A 21057-nucleotide genomic window follows, 5' to 3' on the forward strand; every position below is an offset into this window, starting at 1 on the left:
TGATGTTAGCGGGAAAGTAAGAACAAAGTTTTGTACTCGTAAGAACGACGACACTGGGACTTTTGTGGGACTCGGTAATCTTTTGAATATCTGGGAAAATATAACATGTTGTAAAGGACAAATTGTATATATATAGATGTGTGTGTGAGCAGATTTGGATGGGAGAACACTCGAGGAGGGTAGATGAGAGTAGATGTGTTGAGAAATGAAGAAGAGGAAAAAGATGAGTCGAGGAGGAATCTCAGGGGAAAAGTTTTCTATACGCGTTTCATATTATAGTCGTTGCCCCTTACCTCAGATCAGATGCTTTCGGAAAAGTTTTACTTGCGTACTAGTAAAGTTTTCGTAGCGCAAGCTCCCGTGAGAATAACACACGTTATTGTGTGATGTTACTGTGAATATATACCGGCGGGTAATTTTTGTGATAACTGTGTTGAGATGTCGTAACAATGAATCTTCAAAGTTTAAGTGCGTTAAGATACCAAATTAATTGCCCATACAAAAATTTTATTGCTGATATTTCGTTAAAACTTTTATTTTATTTTACCATTTATATTTCAACAGTTTTATCATTCTGTTTATTTATTTTTTTATCACCGATCAACATTTGTAGATCCAGTTACGTAACTTACGACACACATTTTTTGTAAAATGTAAATATACTAAAAAATTGAATGCATTTTTAAATTAAAATGCGGTTTTTTTTTCGAGCTTTTTATTAAATTGAAAAAATTTTAATTTTCTTCTCTTGTAATTTACTCCACTACCATATGAAAAAATAATTTAAAAAAAACGCGGCAAGATTTGAAAATAAAAAAAATGACATTTTACTAAAATCATTTTTTTCAGATAAAAATAAAAATAATTTAAAAATTAAATAAAATAATTTATTCCGCAACGGAAATAAAAATTGATTAATTTTTTACTTCAAATTTAAATTTAGCGCCAAATTTAAAAATTCATAAATTCGAACCAGACACGATTCATTTATATTTAAAAGAGTTAATATTTTAATTACTCAGAAAAATGATAAAATTATTTTATTTTGAGATCGCTGACACAATTTATATTAAGTGGCATATTTTTAAATTGAATGTTCCCTTTAATTGGCGGTTATTTAATAAACGTCAAGTAAAAGAGAGTGCAATTATCTGTCTTACAATCTAGAGTTTGAACATGTATTTATAAATATATACATACATATATATAAAGTATATACATCAGTAATAAAGAGATGGTATGATAATAAAAAGAGAAGAGTTGGAAGCGAGGTGATAATAAAGTGAAAATTCTCTGGGTAAAAGCTAAATTCTATTCACTTTTAACTACCAAAGTAAAACGTCCAGCGTTGACTTTAAATCATATGCAAATCTCAGCGTTAATTACCTAGTGGCGAGGAATTAATTAGTCTCCAGAGAATAAGGTGAACGAAAAATAATAATAAAAATATTGTAATTACTTGAAATTGTCAAAATATTTACATTATTTATTTAAAAATCAATTTTTTTATTTTTATTACACTAATTATTTTTGTTAAAATAATAACTAACTAACTAACTAATTAACTAACTAACTGTAATCCGGGATAATTGAGTTTCTCACGTTAAGTATAAACAAGAAGTATTTAAAAAAAGGTACGAATCTACGGTAATAAAGTAGATCAACTAGCTTGAGTTGTTCAAAATGATTGTTTTGTCTTGTATGAATTAATTATACCTCACTCGTTATATAAATTTTTCATCTGTTCTCATTCCTTTACTTCCTTTCACATCAAGACTAGAAAAACAACAACCTCAACGACACTACAATATCGACAATGACAAACACACAACAATGACAATAACAATAACAATAACAATAACACCCGTATTATACGATCACATCACCGGCGGAATATATATATATATATATATTTGCTATGATAAATGTGTCATCAACGTTGGACTTTCTGTTGTTGTGTCATGATACATTGCGAGATTAATCAAGGAAGGAGATTTATAAAGTCTTACAAAAGAATTAAAAACAATAATACAAAAAAAATTGTATATATTTAATTATAATTTCATTGTATGAAATTGAATTTTATTTAATTTAATTTTTAATGAATGAAAAATACCGTTATAAATGTTTTTTTAATTAAATAAACACAGTGCAAAAAATCGGGAGTGAATTCGGAGTGATGGATTTTATATGAATCCAAATTCACTCCGTCATTCAGACTTCCGGACTTTTAAACAGATCGAATGCGGAGTAAATAAGGAGTTTATTTTTTCAGTGGAGTAAATTTGAAGTACTCTGGATTTTATTTTACTCCGATTTGAAATTTTCATATTAAAATAAACTCTCCCGGAGTAAATTTCATTCGGAGTTTCAAAGTTTTTAAAAATATTCCTCCGAATACGGAGTAAGTAGGGAGTTTTTTTTCAGTTGAGTAAATTCGAAGTACTCTGGATTTTGTTTTACTCCGATTCGGAGTTTTAATATTAAAATAAACTTCCCCGGAGTGAATTTCATTCGGAGTTTCGAAGTTTTTAAAAAAATCACTCAGAACACGAAGTAAACAGGGAGTTTATTTTTTCAGTGGAGTAAATTTGAAGTAATCTGAATTTTATTTTACTCCAATTCGGAATTTTAATATTTAAATAAACTCCCTCGGAGTAAATTTCATTCGGAGTTTCGAAGTTTTTAAAATGATCACTCCGAATACGGAGTAAATAGGGAGTTGTTTTTTCAGTGGAGTAAATTTGAAGTACTCTGCATTTATTTTACTCCAATTCGAAATTTTAATATTTAAATAAACTCCCTCGGAGTGAATTTCATTCGGAGTTTCGAAATTTAAAAAAAAATCACTCCGAATACGGAGTAAATAGGGAGCTCGTCTTTTAGCGGAGTAATTTCTGAGTACTCTGAATTTTATTTTACTCCTCCGGAGTTTTAATATCGAAATAAACTCTCCTTTAAGTGAATTTCACTCCAAGAGGACTAAATAAAAAAATAACCCGCCCTGCAATCACTCCGAATTTAATTCACTTTTACTCCGAAAATTTTTTAGTGTAAAAAAAAATTAATTGAAATAATAAATTTATTTATTAATTTAATATTATTATTGATTTCAGATTTCCACGCGAACAACAAACTTTGCCAAACCATTTTTATTTCACGGACTTCGAAAGACATGTCGCTGAAATCGCAACATTTCATTTGGACAAGTGAGATTTTTAATTCTTTAAAATAATTAATTAATATTTAATTAAATTTACTAAATAAATTATTTTTTCTCCCAGACTTTTGGGCTTTCGTAGAGCGATGCCGGTCACGGGGAGAACGTTGAATATGACCTCGGAAATATATCAGTTGGCGGAAGGAAATTTACTCAAGACATTTTTTGTCAGTCCGGTTGGCAACACGTGTTTCCATGGGCAATGCAGTTATTACTGTGACACTGGTCACGCTATTTGTGGAAATCCCAACACATTGGAAGGAAGTTTCGCGGCATTTTTGCCGAGCAAAGAATTGGCCAGTCGCAAAGTCTGGCGACATCCTTGGAGAAGAAGTTATCATAAGCGTAAAAAAGCGCAATGGGAAACCGGTAAATTATTTTTAATTATCCTTCGTATCGAATTGTAAATAATTTAATTAACTCGACTGACAAAAATGAATTTGGTTTTAAGTATCAATTGTTTCCGCACCAGATTTATTATAAGGATTCCGTGAATCCTTATTTCTAATAACTGGTAATTTAATTATTTTCGGTACTAGCTTTGAAAAATAATTAAATTTACATCGTAAAACATCTAGAAATTATTTTTTATTTAAAAATATAAATAATTATTGCGAAAAAAAATTATTTATTAAATATTTTTTTAAAATTTAAATTTTGCCGCCAATTAATTTAAATTTCAATACCACAAATATTCAAATTTTTAAATTATCCCGAGCGGCCAATAAATTTTTGACTTTTCGTAAAATTTCCTCGACAATTTTTTATCCTACAATCGATTGTTAATTTAAATTCACCAAAAATTCAATTTGTTTGTGCCGCCAAAAAATATTTTTAATCAAAATAATTTACTACGATTAAGGTAAAAGCCCCATACCCGCTCACTTTTTATAGGAGTGAGATTAAATCACTCAATATAAATTAATTAATAAAATGAAAAACCAAATTTTTTTTTATAGTTATTTTTTGAACTTTCGAGTATTAGAATAAAATTTAAGTTTGAAGAATAATGTTGATAATTAATTATTATTAATTTTTTAAATAAGCCCCTTGAGTGTACCCATAGTCGCTCACTAAAAGTTGTGATGGACCATTACTCGATCAACACATGGCCCTATAGTCGCTCAAAGACAATATCAATTAAACTATGATAAGTTTATTGATTTGGACAAATAATTTATAAATTATATTTCTTTATTCTTTCATAATATGAAATTTCATGAATTTTAAAAATGTATTTAATAAGATATAGTTATAACAATTCTTAAAAAATTTGACGTAGCCTAAATTTAATCTAACGAATGAACGTTAAAGTAAAAAATACCCGGCTGAGCGCGATTTTGAAAACAGTCATTTAATTTAAATTTATAATCTATTATAAAATAATTTGATACATCATATTTTAATATATTTAGATTCACAAATAATTATTTATCAATAATAATATTTTTAGTTGTAATTTTTTTTTATAAAAATTATAAAAAAACGCCTTAAACAGTTAAAGTGAGCGACTAATGGTACTGAGCGAGTATAGAGGCTTTTACCTTAGTTATAAATTTATGAAAAATATGTATCGTAATTTAAAAAATAAACTAATTAACGTAAAAAAATAATAATAATAATAAAACAAAAAAAAACTTAATGAATAAATAAATTGGTTTAGATTCAAATTACTGTTCATTGGTAAAAGAAATACCGCCTTACGATGAAGGTCGCCGGCTTCTTGACCTGATGGATATGTCGATCCTGGACTTTCTGTCTGGTAACATGGACCGTCATCATTACGAGACATTCAAGATATTCGGTAATGACACCTTCACACTACATCTAGACCACGGCCGTGGGTTCGGACGTCCTTATCACGACGAAACGTCAATACTCGCCCCGTTGCTACAGTGCTGTATGATAAGACAGAGTACACTAAAGATATTACTAAAGTAAGTTGCTTTTATAAACTTATATTTAATGTATATAAATTAGTGTTCAAGTGAGAGTAAGATTATCAACTCGGTCAACTACTAAACTATTGCTATAAACCGTTATATACCCAAGTGTCAAACACTTCAGTACCAGAATTTTCGTCTTAAACCCACAATTATCAAGTTTTGCCGCCGGGTAATTTATATATTTTTATAGTCTAGTTAAATCTCATACCGCATCAAAGCTCCGCCGGCTTAATTATTTCTCTTGACCTTAACTAAATACTTTATTCCGCTTATTTTTAATACTTTACTTATTATTCTGCGCAGCCAAATTCAAATTTAATCTTCCATTAAAAAAAAAATTAATTGCAGAATAAACAATTTTTTTGGGCAAAAAAAAAATCTTAAAGTAGGTTTCATTAAGTCGGCAATTCTTTATTCTAAAAATATTGCCTTTGACTTACATTAGTAAGTCAAGCGTTAAAACCACTCTCAAGAGCCCTTGCAGAGGGCAACAGACCAGGTGTCATGGCATCGATAATGGACCGTTTTCGCGTTTGCAATTGGCTTGCTTTGGGATAGAGTAGAAGCGAAGTAGCAAAAGAGCGAGCGAATAAGAAAGAGAAGAGGGAGAGACAGAGAAAGAGGAAGATAAAGAGAGGGCTGGAATAGGTGGAAGAGAAAGAGAGCAATGGGTGCAGCTACAACTCAATGCACTTGCAGAAGACAGAGTAAATTTAAGTGAACGCGTTCTATGCTTTACTTTCTTCCTTACCCTCTTCATGGTCTTGGTACTTTTAGGTGATGCTCTTGGTATTCCACCCGCGTAAGTGTAGATCCGAGTTTTCTCGTGCTTGAGTAGCCAGCCTGAGGTGAGAGTAGCCGAACCTGTCTCTCTAGAGTCTCTTCTGATGTCGATTTAACAATATATAATATATATGTATGTATATATCATATATATAAACCTTAGTGTCTGTTTAAGTCGATACTTTATTCATTGCGCTAAGAGTTAACTTGAGTATTTTTTTTGTAATCTTCTCTATTATCTGAGGTCAATGTAAATTTATTTTTAATCCGAATTAAAGCGGGAGATAATTATTTCAAAATATGGATGTTAATATAATTCATTTTTGAAATTTTTAATTAAAAGAAGTAATTAAATTACTTTAAAGTTCAAGTTTTTGAGAGTTTTTTATTTTTAATTTAATATTAACTATTTTTTATTTTGTTTTGTTAATTAAGGGGATGGCAGCAAAATTAATTTTTAATTATCAAGGCAGTTTTAATACTGCGATGAATAATTAATTATTTTTCAGTAAATTAAAATACTTAATGGTAATGCATACTATGGAAAATTTTTTAAATTCTACAGCTTTGGTATCAAACGAATTGATTAAATAAAATACCAGAGCGTTATTAAATATTTCATTTACTGTAATTTAAAAAAAAAAAAAATAATGAAACTTTTTTGATGATTTCAAAATTCCCTGATATTTCCCGGTTTTACAGTAAAGTTTTTCACATTTTTTCCTGATTTAAAAATTTTATTCGTATCATTTAGATATCCGAAGTTTTTATTATATTTTCAATTTTAATAATTAAATTTGATAATTAAATCATGCGAGAATCCAGAAAAAAAGGGCAATAAAATAAATGAATATTGCGTACTTTTGATTACTCGATGTTAAAAATGTATAAGTTAAAATATTTAATAAGAAATTTTATAGTTTAAATAAATTTAAAATACACTGGTTACAAAAATTAAGGGATATTAAAAAAATAACAAATTTTTTAGTAATTTTCAACAGTTTGTAACTCAAAGGAAATTGGTCGTACAATAAAAACAAAAAGTCAAACTGCAGCTTCAAGTGTCTAGTTTTCTGATCTGGGTCTTTAAATTTTTTTATTATGCACGGTTCCGGATCAATCAAAAATCAATGATAATTATCGAAAAAAATTTATCGAAGCTCGAAGACCGTTTTTAAGGAGCAAAAATTTGGTAAATTTCTTTTTCGATAGTTTTCTTAGGATTACTCCGGAACTGCACATAATAAAAAAATTTAAAGATCAGATCAGAAAACTAGACACTTGAAGCTACAATTTGCCTTTTTTGTTTTTGTCGTATGACCATTTTCCTTCGAGTTACAACCTGGTGAAAATCATTTTAAAATTTGAAATTTTTTGAATATCTCTTAATTTTTATAATTAGTGTATAATTTAAATTTTTTTATATTTTGAATTATTACAATTTAATTCCTGGATACTTTTCGAAATTCCCTGACATTTCCCGATATTCCCAGTTCGTGGCCACCCTGGAGATCTATATAAATTTTCGTGAATAAAAATTCCAAAAATGCAAATCATTAAACTAAAAATTCAAAATTTTGTTTGGAAAAAAAAAAAATTCAAATCTATTTTTTGTAAATCCGATTTTTCTATTGATATCAATTAGGAACTCAATGAATCTCTCAGGATTTTGTAAATTAAATTAACAATTTATGGTATTGATTAATTGTTGATGCGTGAGGATTAATATGTATGTATATGTATGTGTATATAGTTGTGTCATCAACTCACCTGTCTTGTAATGCTGTGCTTGCAGATACCACAACAGTCCGCAACGTCTAAGCGCGGCGATGCGTCAGAGCATGGCCAAGGATCCTGTGGCGCCTGTCCTGTGGGAGCCTCACCTGAGTGCACTTGACAGACGGATAGGTCTCATTCTACAAGCGGTACGAGATTGCCTAAACCGGAGCGAGCATTACGAGCAAGTTATCCAAGAACTTGATGAATCTAATAAACAATAACAATAATCTTCTTACATATATTATTACTATTATAAATTTGTATAAAGATATATAATATAATTTATACTCTGTAAAAAATCGGGAGTCAATTCAGTGATTACGGATTTTATTTAAATCGAAATTCACTCGAAATTCCGGAGTTCCGGAGTCAAAAAAAATTACACCACATGTGGAATAAATAAAGAGTTCGTTTTTCTAACGGAGTCATTTTGATTTTATTTAAATTTGAATTTACTCCATCACTCAGAGTTCCGGAATTTAAAAAAAAATTACTCCGCTCACCGAGTAAAAAGAAATTTGATTTTTTTAGCGGAGAGATTTCGATTACGGAGTCAAAAAAAATTACTCTGCATACGAAGTAAATAAGGAGATTGTTTTTTTCAGCAGAGTAATTTCAGAGGGACCTGAATTTTATTTAAATCCCTCCTCCTGAGTCATTCGCTCCACGTTTACTACGAATTCACTCCGGATTTAATCTGCGTTCGCTCCGAAATTTTTTACACTGTATATATAACACATATATAATTTTTATAATTAGTTACTCTAAATGTACTATAGATACACAAGTGTAAAGTGTAAAGTGTAAAGTCACTGTGCGAACAATGTGATAGTTATTTTTAAACATTTAAAATTTTTAAAAATTGTTATTGAAGATTTTAAATCAGAGGATTTATTTTTTTAATTGAATGATGTAATTTATTAATCATTTGTTCTGCTTTCATTTTTTTTACTCCACTGATTTAATTATCTTTGATAACTTGTATATTATGTAAAAAAAAAAGAAATTATTAAATAATTGAGATTGTTAAATAATTATTTAGATTTTAATAAAAAATTTGTTATGGATGAATACTATTATTGAGATGAATCATTTAAAATAATCAAGACTAGATTTATTATTTTAAATAAGAGAATTTCGATCAAATTTTTATTTCGTATTAATTAATTTTATTTTTAAGAATTTATTTATTTAAATTTTTTAAAAATTTGTAACTTTTGGGCGAATGTTCTGAGTTAAAAAATTTTATTTAACTGAAAGAAATATATATATATAAATATATAAATGTAAATTGAGGCGTGATAATTTTTGGGATGAAAATATTTAAAAATAAAAACGATGAGCTTTTTTAAAGTGACATTTAAATACAGACTATAAATAAAATAATAATTATATCGCAAATATATTTGAAAAGTTGGTGAATATTGTAAACTATTATGTGTAAAAATTAAAAAAAAAAAAACATACAAACGGAAATAGCCAGAGAACATATCTGTATTATGTTAATTTATTTTTATTTTGTAAAGCTAAGATCACAAATATAGATCAGGTTTATTTTTTGACTGCATGTAAATATGTGTAATGTGTGCAATATATCTTGTACCTATAAATAAAAAAATTTTCATTAAAAATTTGACATTTTTAAATTATTTTTCATAACCCAAATACTTTTTTTTAAATTTATTTTGGCGCGACACTTTTTTGCGCGCAATTCAAATTTTTTAGTGTAAATGTAAAAATAAATTTTAATACAGAAATTAGATGAACGTTTTAAAAATTACTTGTAATTTTGTACAGAATAAATAAATTCATTTATGAGTAATCAAAGATCCGACTCAATTAATAATTTAAATTTCCGTAAAATCACTACTAATTTTTTTTTATCTAAAAAAACTTAAAATTAAGTAAAAATAAAACGACAAAAAAAAAATTTATACTCATAATCCAGCTTCTTAATTTAATGACAATCAATAATAAATTATCAGTGTCATTACTCTTTCAAGATTTAATTTTATCCCGCGATCTATAAATTTTAAATTTTGCCGTCGATAAAATAATTGAAATTCTTCAAGCGCAAAATAAAAAAATTTAATTTTAAATTCGGTCAAATTTAGATTATAGTAAATAATAAATCATTTCCGTTGTCTAGAGTCTCTGCATCAATAACTTATCAATGAAATTACTCGACATTTAATATCTCCAAAGATCTTGTTCGCGATTTATTCAAAATTCATTCAATAAAACTCCAAATATTTATAAATAGTCAGAGTACGTCCTAATACAAAAAATAACTTTTGAAAAAATTGTAATTTCTTACAAAAAATTATGCAATTGGAAATTTTCAATCTATTACTGACCGGTTTTTTCTCGGGTACTGTAAATAAATTTTGATTTTTTTCTGTGAAGAAAAATATTCTTCAACTTTAATATCCAATTAATAATGTAACCATATAATCATTTTTCCGAGTCCAAATCTAAGGCATGTACCTACACGGAGATAATTTTTTGATAAAATTTACCCTACAGTTTGGAGCAAACCTGGGCCAAAAACAAAATAAATACAGAAAGAATAAAAACAGATTCCTTTTGTTTTATTTTTTACTCTTTTTTATTTAAAAGTTATTCGAAATTGGGTGTTTTTACCCCATAATTGAACACTATCTAAAAAAGGAAGAGTAATTATTTATCCAGGCCCAGTTTTACTCACAATTAACAAGTAAAATTTATCAGATATTTCTCTCCGTGTAGATTTAACAGAACGAAGAGCTTGCAAGGAATACTACAAAAAAGTAAAACTGTTAAATTCGCGGACTACTGGGGAATTGATGCAAGTGATCCAGTCATTTCTTCGGTAGGCTAATGATACTCAAGGGTGGATTGGGCCCTACAGGCAGCCTGGGACTAACAGAGGGTCGATATAAAAAATTCAGAGTTCGTTCGTTTAATGATACATGTCTTTGTCAGTCTAATTAATGCCTTTGTAAGTCTAAGTTGGTTCATTTCAAACCTTTACAATGATTACTTCCTAAAAAGTCTATTGTAGGTTTTCAATGCTCATTTAGGTTCAAAGTATGCCGTAGATTTCGACTCGGGTTACTACTTAAGAATATATCGTTAATTCAAAAGTTAATTTTTTTAGTGTATTCTATAAACATCGAAAAAAACCGGGAAAACTATGGCGCGAACTTTTAAAATTACAAAACTTGAGGATTAATCAGGATTAATTTATTCGCCTGTTCAAAATGTATACACAGACGGGCTTCAAGTACATTAACTGTATATCAGTTAGCAATTAATTACAAATGTACTAGTTTGCTTATGACATAATACGTCTCAAGCAGACGTAAATTGGAGCGCCCTAACGTCTCGGTGTTTAGTTTAAATTTCCTGGCATCTGCTTTTGTCATCAAACATACATGATATACGTTGCCCGTTTAATTGAGATACAACGTTACCTAATTCTTCGATCAATACATCAAAAATAAATCATATCAAAGTCCATTTGTTATTTAATGTAATGAATATTTAAATACTCTTTATTTTCCATTAAAATATTAACGGTTAAATTTCGCGCGTAAAAATATAAACTCGCGATAGGAAAATAAATAAAAATAACAAGATGAAATAAAATAAAATTGTAGGACGTGTAAATTTATATTTTATAAAATGTTGACATACGTAAAAGCCAGAGGTTGAATAAATGGTCAGCAGTGCAATAGGAAATTTGTTTACGAAGCTGCAAACTCATCAGTCGAAAAAAAATAAAAGTAAAACGAGATGATGTGAGAGATGTGAAAATAGTAAGAGGATACCGGGGGTAGAAGTAAAGTTGGACGGGAGCAGGAGTTTTCCGAGGGTTGAAGCTTTTGGGATCGGAGTAAGAGCTGGGGTAGGAACTGACGCTGGAGATGGGGTTGGGGTTGGGATTCAAGTTGGCTAGATGTATAAACGTCTAGTATATCGTGTGATGTAGTGTTGTGTGGTATGGTGAGTTTTATAAAGTTTCTTCATCGCCGTTTCTTACACACATCACACACTCGGTCGATCCACTACACCGCCACGCCACTAGATTCTCTTATACTACTGCAGGATTAAACTCAACTCTGTACTCTGTACCACTACTCAACCCGGCGCGACTACGCTCTTTCTACTCCCTCGACGATGCTTTTGTTGACTCTACCGATGGCAAATGGAATTATTGTTATTTTTACGACATTTTTTTTTACACTTGCAATAAAGTGTTGGGAATATATCTGCCGAGTGTTACTCATTGTCTGTCATTTTATTATTTTTTTTTTTAAATAAAAAATATTTTATTGTAAATAATAATAATTTTAAACGCAGCCCGTAAATTAATTACAGTCGCTCAATTTTAAATATATGTATAATTATTTTTACGAAAAAAAAGTCATGTAAGCGACTGACGTGAATTTTTTCAGTTTCAAAAATTAGGAATGACTTTTTGAATCTTCGATTGGGTTTTTAAATTAATTTGATGATGGAAATGCATTATAGAAATTTACTGACCATAAGCTTTAGTTTCATATCAAATATAAAATTTTAATAAATTTTGGAAAGAGGTTGATCGTGCGGGAGAAACTTCCTGCTGTTTTCGAGCTCTCAGAGATTCAAACATCTAGAGGAAGCCTTAATTTTGGTCGGGATCGCAGTCTAAGAAATTCTATAGACTTTCTATAGAAAATATACTCAGGGCTCAGTACAAAATAAGAAAATTTTTTTCATTCATTACTATTCCAAAAGACTTTTCTGATGTATCTGAGGTCTCCAAAGATCCAACGAATTGAATTTTGGTCAGGATCGCCGTCTAAGAAATTCTAAGAACGTCTACACATACACACACACACACGCGCGCGCGCGTTTGTCTGAAAATGTTTAGAATAAATTCCTAGGATCTTAAAACGAACGAGATCTGATCAAAATTCGCTTTCCGAAAACCGGACTAAAACCCAAATTTCGCTTTTTTTGAAAATTTTAAATTTTCATAGCGGGAAGTTTAAAAGTTATGAAAAATTTGTAAATGTGAATTTGAATTTTCAAAAATTTATAATTATGCTAAGGTTCCATCAGAAATAAATGAGAAATTTTACAAATGTTCCATAATGGGCACTACAAAAGTTACGATGAAATTTTCAATTTTTATAGCGGGAAGTTTAAAAATTATGAAAAATTTGTAAATGTAAATTTGAATTTTCAAAAATTTATGTTTATACTAAAGTTCCATCAAAATTAAATGACAAATTTTACAAGTGTTCCATAATGGACACTAGAAAAGTTACAACGAAAAATTAATTAAAAAAAAAATAGAAACAATTATTTATTTAATTACCAAATAGTAATTATAAATGAGCGCTCTGATAAAATAAATATATGTTAGAATTTGTAAGTTAGTTAAAGATAAAGTTAAGTAAATATTTTATTATTTAAGCTTCTGAGAGAGAATAATGTGTCCGTGTCATTGAAGAAAACTTTTAAGCTGTTTAGTTTCCTGCCTAGGACCAAGTATTTACACATATCACATATATACATATATACTTATAAAAGTTTTATGCTAAGATCCAGTAATTATAATAATGAAATATTTATTATGCATACATAGAATAATATTTAAATGAATGTTTGAGTTTAAAAGAAGATAAAAGTATTTTTAAAAAATTATAAGTAACAAAAAAAAAAAGTAAACTTATATAGAACGTGGCATATGAAATAGTGAATAAGAAAAGAAATGACTAAAAGACTGTGAGCTCTGGTCACGTTTCGTCTACTACAAACATTGTGGCAGACGTTGAAAAGTGTTTGGTTTATCAATTGAGGCCAGTTTAGCGTTTTAAAAATGTTTTTAAAATGTCTATTGTAAAAAGAAGGGAATAAAAAAAATGAGATAGTAATCGCGGGTTAAAAATATTTCAAATAAAATTTATAAAATACAAGTTTTAGGTAGTGGTCGACGTGGTAATTTAATGGTAAACTATTTTCTTGGTGAAGTACAAAAAAAAATATATAAAATTTATATGGGATGTAGTGTCAGAAGGGTGAGTTGATTCGTTTTAGTAAAAGGAACTTGTCAAACTGCTAAATCGCCAGACAAATTCAATTTTAAACCAATGAAATCATGCATGAATCAATTTTTGGACATTCTAGTTTAAAACTTTTACGGATACCGAAACTTTTATTTTTTTATTTCCAAAGATAATAAATAATGCGAGTACTACACCGAGTATTTTCTTTTTTTTTATTTTTATTTTCATCACATATTTATTTTGTAAATGGGGAAATTTAATATCGAATGTTTTTCATTGTTTTGAAATACGGTAGCTATTTAAATTTACCCGCTAGAGTAAAGCAAAAATGTTTTTCAGTGTAATGATAATAAAAAAATTATTTGGATTAATGAATTTGATATTTAATTTAATTTCAGGATTTGCGAATATATTGAAAAAAATTTACAAGTTTCAGTAAAAATTTTTTTTCAAACGATTAGTAAAATTTGAACTCCATAATTTTTATACTTACACTGTAAAAAATCACCGGGGTGAGTCCGAGCGGTGTAGGTGTAAAAATCGGCGGTGTTAAATTTCATCACCGAAAGCGGTGTGAAAATAACACCGCCACCGGTGTAAATATTCTGTACCGGTGTTAAAATAACGCCCCCGCCGGTGTAGATATTCTTTACCGGTGTTAAAATAGTTTACTTTGTAAATATTTTTACTTCCCTGGCGGTTTGAATCATCCTGGAAACACCCTGGGAGTGGAAACACGGTGGAATCACGGTGGATCCAGGGTGGTTACATGGTGGGTTTGTGCATTTTACCACGGTTGTTACACGGTGTACCCACCCTGATTCCACGGTGTATTCACTGAGATTACATGGTGGCTACGAGGTGTACGTGGAATCAGGATGGGTACACCGTGTAACCACCGTGGAATCACGGTGATAAAATGAAAAAACCCACTGTGTAACCACCGTGGATCCACCGTGATTCCAGGGTGTTTCCAGGGTATTTCCAGGGTGATTCAAAACCGCCAGGATTACTTGATCACTATACTTATTAATAAATGATATTTTTTATTAATTTTCATAAAGAACTGATATTTTTTGTGTTTTATAATCTTTAAAGTTAATACTCCAAGCGGACGCAGTTTACCCCACTTTTACACCGGTTTAACACCGGTATTTAACACCGCCGAATTACGCCAACACCGGTGTAATTTCATTTTAATACCAGGCGGAGTTAAAATGAGTCGAATTTTTTTAAAATGTCTCATTTTTTTTTTTGCACCGACGCAGTTAATTACGCTAATGATATAAAAGATTTTTACGAAATTTTGTTTATTAAATTAATTTTTGTATTAAAAAAAATTCGTCAAAATTTAAAAATTTAATTTGTAATTTATTTTTTAAATATATATGAAGAAAAATAAAAAGTTTATACAGTTCATTTATTTTAAATTAAAAGTCACGGGCACTAAAATTGCGTAAAACAAAATAATAAAAATAAGGTCGTTCGAGTGAGATCGAGTAATTAATTTCGACGCAATTTATGACTAGTCGACGACAAAGGTAAAAAAATAATAAAAAAAAAAAAAATAGGCAATAAAACGTACGTCAAAAGTACATGGTAAAACGTATTGTTCTTTTGCACGCATGAAATTCACTTTCACAGAGTAAAATATTTAAAAAAAAAAAAAAACTATATGTAAATAGAATTGTCTAGCAATCAAAATCAAACGTGCTTTACTTATTCTATTTTATTAACATAAAAAGTAAAAAAAATTGCATGAATTTGTTTGACTTGATTTATTCAAAAAAAACAAAATTATGATTTCTTAAAAAAAAGTAAAAAAAATTGTATTTTCATATGAATTAAGCTTTTTTATCTTTACGTGATGCTCATAGTTATAAGATAAAAATCTGTATTCATAGATGAAAATAACTTGCTCTAGTAGTTCATAGCTGATGCTATTCGGCGTGTCGAATTTTTCGACGATAGCCAACCACTACTACTTCTACTACTACTACTACTACTTCTATTGCTCTACCACAACTGACTTTAGATTTTATTCGTATTATATTAAAATATCCAAGATTTCGATAGAATGAATTTCAAAGGAATATTTACATAATCATACATTGAACGTGTGTCGGACGTGACGTGATAGCTTTACTTATATAAAACTTTAAAGGATCATGATATAAATGTATATAAAATATAATAAAACAATTTTAAACTATAAATATATATTCCTTAGAAATCAGTACATTAAATTCATTGATCAGATTATAGACAAAAAAAATTGACGTTTATTCAAATTTCAATTACCGGATTTCAGACGAAAAATATACAAATTGATAAATCTCGGGTAAAAAAAACGGAATTTGAATATTTGAAAGATACCAAGTAGGTCAAGTTCACCATAAGCAAGTCAAAAATCAATGAAAAATCCATTTGATTTTGAGTCGCTGTTGGGAAACTTGACCTGCTCACTATTCATTCAACACAGTAAAAAATATTGTGTAAAATCAACACAGTTTGTGTGTTGAAAACGGTTGACACAAAATTTTTGTTGAAATTTCGACACAAACTTTGTGTAACCCCTTTTTAACACAAAGATTATGTTGAAATATCGTCACAAGAGGGCGCAAAAAATTCCACAGTAACACACAAAATGTGTTAATAAAGAGTGTATAACACATTTTTTATGTTACAAAAAGTGACACAAACTTTGTGTTAGTTTAACACAAACCATTTTCGACACAAACACACAATATTTTTTACTGTGAAGTCAAAAAAGTCAAATGTAAGGACACTTTAATATATTTCACTTGCTAGTAGAGTGAACTGAATATTTATTAAGCAAGTAAACAATTAAACCCGACAACTAATTGTATAATATGGACAGTTAATAATAAGTGATATAAAAAGGGTAAGAATAGGTAGATGACGTCACGTTGGGTCCTCTCGGAGGGCCTTGTCGGAATGCCTCTTCTTCATCCGCTTCAATGTCCTTCTCGCCCTTCTCTAGTGAGGGTGAACCTCGTAAAAAATCCGATAGATTCTTATAGCTGTATGTATAAGGCCCTAAACTTAACTATAGCACTTCTCATATAACTCATTCATTCTTATCAACTTTCTATAGGAATTTATGAGAATCTATTAGTCTAAGAGCCGGACATTTTTTGATAGGTCAGAATTTTGATAGGCAAGCTATTATAGGCGTATTTATCTATTATCAAAGCGTTTTAAAAAATTTAGATCGTAAAGCACTCTAGGGAGTGTGCTTCGTATTATGAGTCGTGCAATATATCTCATCAGGTTGCAAGATCGGTGGGGGTCGAAGTAGGTCCGGTTCTCGTACTATATAGAATTCTATGATATTTTTTAAACAGGGCACGGGCTGGGAGTAGCTCCTGATGTCAGAGACTACAGGCCTCAAGATGCCTATTGAGCAAAAGCTTCGGTATTCAGGAAAGAGTAGCTTACACAAATCCAAGTTTTTTTTCACGTGAGATGTTTCAAAAAATATTTACCCTTTAAATTTATTCTAGTATCTAAAATTTTTTTTTGAAAAAATATGAATAGGGCAGAAGTGTCCACTGCTCGATTTTTGGAGATTTGATACTTTATTTTAATCAACGAAAAAGTATTAAAAAGAAACTTCCAACGTAGTAGAGTAAAAAAAGTATCTTTGAACGCATTTTAAAAATGATTTTATTTAAATTATTCAAGTGTCCAAAACTGGTCCATAAGTGGCTCTACCCCACCAGAAAATAAAATACTAAAAAAATTAATAATTGTCAAATAATATAAATAATTTTTATCACAACATTGTATATATTTATTATTAAACAGGCATAAAAAAGTTAATTATAATACAAAAAAATCTTTACTGCTCTCACATGACGAGAACTGTCCTAATTTCTCACAAAAAGTATATCAAATTTTTTTAACAAGATTCAAATCCGATATAAATTTTTTTATTTACCGCCAGATTAGATTTCATTAAATTATTATTACAATTATTTTTAATCACACAGTAGTTAGTAATCAAACTTATTATTATAAATGTAATTAGATGCAAATTTTATAATGTACATGAAAAAATTAATTTAAAAAAATTATATTAAATGTTTGTAAAAAAAATTTCTAAGTCAGAAATATATTTTACAAATTTAAATTTATCAAGTGTAGATATAAATAACAGAATTATTTTAATCTAAATCAATGATTATAATTTCAGAATTCCAATCCCCGCAGCTCCTGTTTTTGTTCTCAGAACTTAATTTTCTTTTGCACTTAGCAGCTACACTATTAATTTCCTCTTTCTCAGCATCCTCTTCATCACTTGAAATTAAATCAACTAGATCAATTTTTTTCTCTTCCAACCCAACTTTCGTCTTGTCATCAACAAAATCATCAGGTGCCTTAGTGACTTTTATCTGAAGCTGGTACACAGGCTCACATTTCCGTTCAATGTCTTCTTGATCTTTCTTCGGCACCAAATTCCTCCATGACCCGTCCGGTAATAACTGGATTTCATTAACATCCGGCAGCAATTCATTGGACAGTAAAACACTCATAAAATATCCATCAATAACCAAACATTCATATTGCGCAGATTTATTGCAAACTGGACAAATCCACGTGGGTTTTAGTTCGTTCATTTGCAAATATGTTCCCGCATCAAAGCACTGCAAGTGCGTGCAAGTTGATGACCTGCAGGGTGTAGACATTCTCATTTTTCCCAGAGGACACGCAAGCGACACTCTTAGAGAAGTCGTCGCGATTTCGCTGTCCGCATCTTCATTCAATTTTTCTTTTATTAACCCCCGAGTACAGTCAGGATGTCTGATACCTCTGGCTTTCATTTGATTCAAGACTTCATAGCTGGACAATTTCCGCACAAGGTAGACACCTACTGCGTATTCTTTACCGAACATGTCAGTCGGACATGTGATTTGAATTTTGTTTTCAACTACCGGTGATATTCTAACGTACGCGCTTATGTCCACCGGCTTGTGCGGTTGTTTTTTTGGTGCCTTCGCTCCAGGAACTGGTTTCGCGACTGGTACAGGACAATATCTATCGTTAACTTTTATTGTAACACCCATGGGTATGCAGTCTTCTTGTTCATCTGAACTTCCTTGCAAACAAAACCGTATCTGTACTTGAACTGTAAATCTCATTTTACCATTTTCCGGATTACGGTCCCGCGAATTCGCCATATCATCAGCCTGCTGAGGCGTCAAATAAAAATGTAACCTATTTTGTGCCTGAGTATTAATTGTAGTAAAAGACGTCAATAAATTTGTCGGTTTTATTAATTCACCGAGTTCTGTATAAAATGGCAGCTTTTTTAACCTAACATCCGGATGAACTGGATGACTAATTAGTGCTGGAGGTATTTTGAACAAGTATTCCATGCTTTGCGTCATTGGCTGATGTATACCACGCATTTTGTTGTTGTTATTATTATTATTATTATTATTATTATTATTATTATTATTATTAATATTAATATTATTAGTATTATTTTTTTTGGTATTTCTCACCGCAGTCCGCATCGTTGATTGTTGGTTATTTTTATTTTCACAAGCTTTACTTTTAGCAGCAGGACAAATTTTCTTCTTCTCTGGTTGTTTCGATTCATTTACAATTTTTTCTGCTAACCTCGAAGATTTTCTTGCCTCCATTTTGTTCACTGTTTTGTAAATAGTCAATAATAAAGTTGCGCGCCAATAATTATATATTTTTGAAATACACGATAGTGAATTAACTCAGCATATGTTGGAATACAAAAATATATGGTTATTTTAGCAAACGTGCGGATGACTAATTAAAATATAAGAATATATACAAGTGCTCAAAAATATTTTCCTTAGAAAATATTTCAAGTTTTTGTGAATGCGACATAGGTTATGACGATTGAGAGCAACAATAAAATTTTAGATGTAAACTGTACTTTACTTTTGAACTTAACCCTAATAAGAAAGTTTGCTTTAGCAAAAGTTTCCTGGAATTAACGTCAAATGTCCGTCAACTTCAGGATTTTCAGTTTTTGACGACGATTTGTTTACATCTGTTATACAATTTGACGTAAATTTACTACCCGAATTACCCGAATAGCCGCTGTACCTTGAAATTGACGGTAATTTGATGTTCGAATTACCGGGAATTTGACGACAATTTGACAGCAAAAATTGATAACAAAAATTTGCGGTTAATTTTTCTTCAATTTAAAGGTGAATTTTCATGATACTGAAGTTAGCTGACGTTTAATAATTTTTTGATTTTTTTTAAACAATAAATTATAAAAAAAAAAAAATTTGAAAAAATGGCACCTGTAGTTTTTTTAATTTTCTACATCTGCATATTTTTAGTTTATGTTTTTTTTTGTGATTGATTTGTTGGAAAAAAAAACGGAAAATTCCTAATTGTCTGCTAACTTCAGGATCATAAATTTTCATGATCCTGAAGTTAGCAGACATTTAAAAATTTTTAAATTTTTGTTTTTCAGCAAAGAAATAAAATAAAAAAATGCACATGAAGAAAATTTAAAAAACTACAGGTGCAATTTTTCAAATATTTTTTTTTTGTGGTTTATCGTCTAAAAAAAAGATCAAAAAATTATTAGACGTCTGCTAACTTCAGTATCATTAAATTTTCAAGAAAAAAATTACCTAACGATTCAATTGTACCAAGTAAATAATTATCTTGATATTTTTATCTTGTGTAAAAATTTTTGTTTTTCAAATCGACATATTTTTATGCTTAAATTAAAAAAATTTTAATTGCTTAAAGTGTTTTTATTTCTTAGTATGAGAGATATTTTTTTGAAGAGAGTTTTTCGTTTAAAGTGAAAATGAATTGTATTTTTTAATCAAACAATTGAAAGCAGAATATAGTAAAATGACGAGTTATTTAAAAATTCAAGTTGTAGTAAAACACATGTACTTATTATAGAATCTGGAGGTTGCTTGTTAATTATATATAACCATGTGATTTTTTTTGTGGCATTATATATAATTATATGTCATTAAATGCAATTATATAAAATCATATATAATTATTAGGGCCAGGATTTTTGCGTTAATTTAAAAATAATTAATAATTAGTGGTGTAAAATTTTTATATTACGGGGAAAATATTGGTCTTATTAAAAAATTTTTCAAACAAAAGTTGTAGGAAATTTAATTTTCTAAAAAAAATGTCTCTTACAATTTTTTCTTAGGACTAATAAGAAAGTCGTAATTTCAAAATTAAGATTTGCATAATTAACAAAATTTTGAATCATTCATTATGAATCTTAATT

General features: G+C 29.2%; 2 protein-coding genes across 2 annotated transcripts in view; one reads left to right on the plus strand and one right to left on the minus strand.

Moving 5' to 3' along the window:
- LOC130667006 (extracellular serine/threonine protein CG31145) overlaps positions 1-7976 on the plus strand; it is a 49895-nt gene extending 41919 nt beyond the window's left edge. The window contains exons 4-7 of the mRNA XM_057468374.1: positions 3117-3209; positions 3285-3589; positions 4884-5157; positions 7745-7976. Of these exons, the coding sequence (XP_057324357.1) occupies positions 3117-3209; positions 3285-3589; positions 4884-5157; positions 7745-7949 (877 nt within the window). The 3' untranslated portion in view covers positions 7950-7976. The remainder of the gene's footprint in view (positions 1-3116; positions 3210-3284; positions 3590-4883; positions 5158-7744) is intronic.
- A 9541-nt stretch (positions 7977-17517) lies between these two features.
- LOC130666454 (E3 SUMO-protein ligase PIAS2-like) lies at positions 17518-19693 on the minus strand. Its single transcript, XM_057467460.1, has one exon. It carries the CDS (start codon positions 19436-19438, stop codon positions 17957-17959), a length of 1482 nt encoding a protein of 493 aa, XP_057323443.1. The 5' UTR covers positions 19439-19693; the 3' UTR covers positions 17518-17956.
- Between the last annotated feature and the right edge of the window lie 1364 nt (positions 19694-21057).

Source organism: Microplitis mediator, chromosome 4 (assembly GCF_029852145.1).
Source record: "Microplitis mediator isolate UGA2020A chromosome 4, iyMicMedi2.1, whole genome shotgun sequence".
Taxonomy (NCBI): domain Eukaryota; kingdom Metazoa; phylum Arthropoda; class Insecta; order Hymenoptera; family Braconidae; genus Microplitis; species Microplitis mediator.

Excerpts from the sequence above, each read along its gene's own strand:
- LOC130666454 (XM_057467460.1), bottom strand. The coding sequence starts at position 19,438 with ATGGAGGCAAGAAAATCTTCGAGGTTAGCAGAAAAAATTGTAAATGAA.